The sequence below is a fragment of the Sinocyclocheilus anshuiensis genome, unplaced genomic scaffold, assembly GCF_001515605.1.
Source record: "Sinocyclocheilus anshuiensis isolate Anshui unplaced genomic scaffold, SAMN03320099.WGS_v1.1 scaffold945, whole genome shotgun sequence".
NCBI classification, from domain to species: domain Eukaryota; kingdom Metazoa; phylum Chordata; class Actinopteri; order Cypriniformes; family Cyprinidae; genus Sinocyclocheilus; species Sinocyclocheilus anshuiensis.
The window spans coordinates 152,238-157,596 of record NW_015557112.1 but is presented as its reverse complement, the minus strand read 5'-3'; the positions used below and the strand labels follow the sequence as shown (position 1 = coordinate 157,596).

At 36.9% G+C, this 5,359-nt stretch overlaps 1 protein-coding gene across 1 annotated transcript in view; it reads right to left on the bottom strand.

The window, feature by feature from the left end:
* Positions 1-2,871, bottom strand: part of LOC107677701 (uncharacterized) — an 8,237-nt gene extending 5,366 nt beyond the window's left edge. Inside the window, exons 1-3 of the mRNA XM_016472722.1 lie at positions 2,766-2,871; positions 2,464-2,582; positions 817-933 (exon numbers count right to left, since the gene is read on the bottom strand). Of these exons, the coding sequence (XP_016328208.1) occupies positions 817-933; positions 2,464-2,582; positions 2,766-2,772 (243 nt within the window). The 5' untranslated portion in view covers positions 2,773-2,871. The remainder of the gene's footprint in view (positions 1-816; positions 934-2,463; positions 2,583-2,765) is intronic.
* Between the last annotated feature and the right edge of the window lie 2,488 nt (positions 2,872-5,359).

Here is a 5,359-nt window from a genome sequence, read left to right as displayed (position 1 = left end):
CCAGATTGTCATAGCAAAGTCAGAATTACCTCCTCTCCTAGGTTCATGAAACGGTCGTCCATAAAATGCATTGCTGTTCTGTTGTAAGTGATCTTAAAGATTCCTAAATGCATCTACTTTCGAAAGGCCAAATAAAGTGCTTTTGCTTTCGCCTAGAAACACACAGCGTCTCCCTGACATGGCTGCATCAACACTAACTGCGGTTACTGAAACCACGCCTTTCTTTTCGTGCACATTTGGGCAGCATTATGCAAATATTTCCACATAGTGAGGTAGATATGTGGGGGCGTGTTAGAACGAGCCGTTTTAGGGGGGCGTGGCAGAGTCTTAACTTTGATAAAGAATATCTCTTTGGTTTTGAGACTTTAGTCTTTGCAATTTCAGGGATCTTATCTATGCACAATCAGCTTGTAACACGCCAAAGAGAAAGGAAAACTTGAAATCGCATCATATGACCCCTTTAAACGGACTGTGGTGTGCAATTAATTTAGTTATTCAATTACATGATCTGTTGATGCAAAGTCACATGACTTTTTTGATGCACATCAAATAATTTATTTAATAAAAGTGTTCCCCTATGTGCATGTTTTGTTTTCTAGTCGGATAAAAAAAAAAATATTAAAAATAAAATATTATTTGACTCAACTGAGCACATTTTTATGTGTATTTTTAAAATGTATGCGCACCTTGGAGTTTCCATCTTGTGTTTTAATATGATATTCCAAAATTTGCATGAAAATACGTGGATGGAAACCCAGCTAATGTCAAATGAACAAAACTATCTTATCGTTAAATGTGAAATGTAGGCCTACTTACGATCATCGAGGCGGTGCCACCAGTGACCATGTCCACATCTGTATACATGGCCATGCCATTCACATAGAACACCACAACCATAAATGTGAAAAAGACAGCGAACGCAATTTGCGTTACCTGTAATAAACCACAAAGCCATTACAATAATTAACCATGGTTTTACAGCATTAACCACCCCTGTTGGGAAAAAAAGAAGAAAAGAAACCATCACAGAATTTGCAATGATTTTACTGGTTATAATGGGAATAGTATTGGTTTTAATGGGAACTGTAATGGTCCCTGTGGGTCTGTACTGGTAATTGGTTGCCTTCTATTTGTAGCTTGTTAAAACCACTAAATCCTAATGGAACATGTCCCAAAACACACTACAATGAGAAACCATTTTTTAAATGTTTTTAATGGTTGATGGTTTGTAATGGTATTTGTAGTGGAAACCATTAGAATGTATGTGATGGTTTCTATTTTTCTTTTTTGAGAAGGGACAGTTCTGTTAGCCTATGGCATTTGTGCACAAATGTACAGTTGTTTTTACTAAACCATGATATTTGTAATTAAACCATTGTTATAAAAAATATACACACTGCCTTTCAAAAGTTTGGGATCAGTTTTTTTTTTTTTTTAATGTTTTAAGTTCTTTTATGCTCACTTAGGCAGCATTTATTTGATAAAAAAATACAGAAAAAAAACCCCCGTAATATTGCAAAATATTATTACAATTTAAAATAACTATTTCCTATTTTAATATACTTTAAAATATAATTTCTTCCTCTGATGCTAAACTGAGTTTTGATCAGCCATTACTCCAGCCATTTCTCCAGTCTTTAGTGTCATATGATCATTCAGAAATCATTCCAATATGCGGATTTATTATATGCATTGGAAACATTTTTGCAGCTTAATATTTTTGGAACCTGTGATACCTTTTTCAGGATTCTTTGATGAATAAAAAGTTAAAAAGAACAGCATTTATTCAAAACACAAATCATATCTAACAATATAAGATTCTAACAATTAGCTTTTTTCAATTTATAATAAAATATTAATTTCTTTAAAAACAAAACTGACCACAAACTTTTGAACAGTAGTGAATATATTGTTACAAAAGATGTCTAATTTATTTCTAAGAATAAATGCTGTTCTTTTAAACTTGGTATTTATCAAAGATCTTGAATAAAGTAATATAGTATCACAGGTTCCAAAAAAATATTAGGCAGCACAACTTTTTCTCCAATAGCCTAAATCAGCATATAAGAATGATTTCTGAGACCATGGGACACTGAAGACTGGAGTAATGATGCTGAAAATTCAGTTTTGCATCACAGGAATAAATTACATTTTAAAATATATTCACATACAAAAGAGCTATTTTAGACTGTAATATTTCACAATATCATAGTTTTTTCTGTATTTTTGATCAAATAAATGCAGCCTTGATGAGCATAAAAAACCTCAATAAAATTAAAAACCTTACTGATCCAAAACTTCAGAACAGCAGTGTATATAAGCTTAATCAATTCCCCCCCCCCAAAAAAAAGTTATTCTGTAGTGAATAGTGGTCATTTTCACATCCAGTTTATAAGCAAAACAAGCAAACAAAAAAAAAAGTCTGTCAGCATTTGAGCTGTAAAGTGATATAGGTTCACGCACCCCTAGTATTTTGGGTTCAGCCTCCAGGTATTTGAGTTTTTGATTGGGGTTTTTCTGAAAGCGAATGTGCAGAACCTCTCCGGGATTCCGATCTTCTGCAGATTCGATCTGCGGTTCGTCTGTCGATGACAGTTTCATGATTAACGCGATTATAACACTTACATTTTTAAAAAATATCGCAAAATGAAGCTGAAATCGCCTCACACGTTCAGTTCGATTCAGCTGAGCAGTAAATAGCCTAAATGTACATTCCTAACAAAATGAATCGGGAAAATAACTCACTATTATAAAAATAAACTCACCTTCCATTTTGCTGATCCCCTAATAAAGGTTAATTGTTACGAAATACTTTGAACGTTTAAGAACTCTTTTGGGCTTGTTTTCTCCAGTCTTCTGTTTCGGAGTGATTTGATCCCGCCCCGTTATGAAATCCAGTTCAACATCTGAAAACATTTAGTCAGCTGACAGCAGACCCAGTACTGAAGAAAGACCGAAAAACATGAATAGAGCAGCACTGCTGACCCATTTGATGCCATAAGGCATATTCGAAAATTCAGCATTAAATAAAAACAATATCTACAGACTCCTTTCGTCTGTCTTATCGTCTCTCAGTTATGTAGTCTAATGAGACAGCACTGGTGTGCAGTCTGATGTCTTTGTCACGGAATGCCAGGAGAAAACAAGGATAGATCCATGTGCAGTTTATTCAAAGTAACAAATAAACAGAACAAAAACGTGGCAAAAGGTAATCCAACACAAGGAACAGAAAACACGGTGAACTCTAAACAACATCAAACATCCGAAAACAAATACAATCTAGCAGCAATGACAGACAGAGTGAGCATGGTATATAGAGAAGGGATAATGAGTAAATGATAAACAGGTGATCATGATCGGAACTAATGAACAGGTGCTAATGATCAGAACAGATTTACAAAGCAAGGGACTATGGGAAATGGAGTTTAACACATAAAACAACGAAACAGGAGAGCGCACTCAAGTGGCCAGTCCAGGGCACCACAACCAGACACTGTGACATTACCCCCCCCTCTACAGAGCGGATACCAGACACTCCACCAGAAAACATAAGTTCAGGAGGGAGGTGGAATTGAGGCGGACCAGGGGGAGGGATGGCGGGCCAGGACCATGCCAAGGAAGGGGGTCAGGGAACAGAGGTAGACCAGGGTCTAAGAGCGGAACAGGCAGGGTGGAAAGCCAAGGCGGGGCCGGCAGGACGAACCAGCAGGGCCACAACCATACAGGAACCCCAGCAGATAGCCAGGACGGAGCTGGAGGAATGAGCCAGTGAGGCTCCAGCCAAACCAGAACCCAGGCGGGCAACCAGAGCGGAGCCGGATTCCCGCGCCCCTGGTAAAACCGGACGCTTTTGACATTGTGGGGACCGGCCTGCGGTCCGAGGGGAAAATAAATATTAAAAATAGTAAAATATGTTTATCTGAAAGTGTAAAACTGCAAACTGTTTTTCTTACCAACATGTATCCAAATAGTTGCTCATGACAGGGTGTCCGCGGGTCCTTAAAAAGTCTTAAAATTTCTTAAATAACGTTTTCCTAATATAAGGCCTTAAAAAGTCTTAAATTCGGATTCGAAGGGTTTTAATTATTTTTGGTCTCATTACCGCTAAAATATCTTAAGTCTGACCGACCTAATGACTGTTTACAATCATTGGACAGACCGAAGGTCTTTTCTTCCCCGTGGTAAGTAAGTTGGCAGAATACAGAATACAAGCTCGCGCTGAAGCTCACTCTGTTGGTCAAATAAAGGCAGCCTTGGTGAGAATGAGAGACTTGTTTCTAAAATGTTTTCAAAATCTTACTGACTCTGTACTTTTGAATGGTGGTATAAGTAATGTCTAACATACAAATTTTATGAATAATGGGGTTTGCCACAAATACCATTATCCATCACTTTGACGGACTGGGTTGTACATTTTCCAGAGGTTTTTTTTTTTCTGTAAGTGCTGTATTTCAGGCTCTTGACAACGGTGAAAATGACAACAAGCACTGCGGTCTTGTGGATCTGCTGACCCTGTGTAATAAACTATCACATTAATACAGGGTGTCCGTGGGTCCTTAAAACGTCTTAAATAACGTTTTCTTAATATAAGGCCTTAAAAAGTCTTAAAATGTCTTAAATTCGGATTCGATGGGTCTTAGTTATTTTTGGTCTCATTACCGAAGATTTTTTCTTCCCCGCGGTAAGTTACTGCGTCATCAGAGAGAATTGCAGTACGTTAGCAGAATACAGAATACAAGGTCGCGCTGAGGCTCACTCTCTTTGTCTCGAGACTTCAGAACAAATGAGCGTAACAGCACACATAAACTCAGAAGAAACACACTGAGGTAAAATTCAAAATGTTTCGTTTATTCATAACATGATATAGTTAAGTAACACCATGACAAGTGAGCTATTTTGCTCAATATTCTCACGACGCAAAAAAACATTAAAAACACCTACAGAGTATACGCATTACGTGAAGTCTAGTGCGCGTGCGCATTTACAGTGCGATCTTTCACTGCATGATTCAGTGTGTTAAAATACATTCAGAATGATCACAAATTCAAGACATGGGGGCAGAAAATGTGTATATTTATACTCAAGTTCACACGAAGAGTGCCTTTTTTTCTCCAAAAATTACCATATGCAAATGTGATATTGATTTTTTTACAACAGTTAAATAAACTATAAGTTTTATTAAGAGACTTACATATATCAAAACATTATTTATGCATTTGTAACTGCAGGTTAAATGTATTCATGTTCTGCATTAAACAGTGTGTAAACATCTAAATGCCAATTCAGGTGCAGCTTATGTCTGGATTGCAAAGATGAATTTTGTTGATACTGATTTCATTTGCTTGGTAACAGCCCAAAT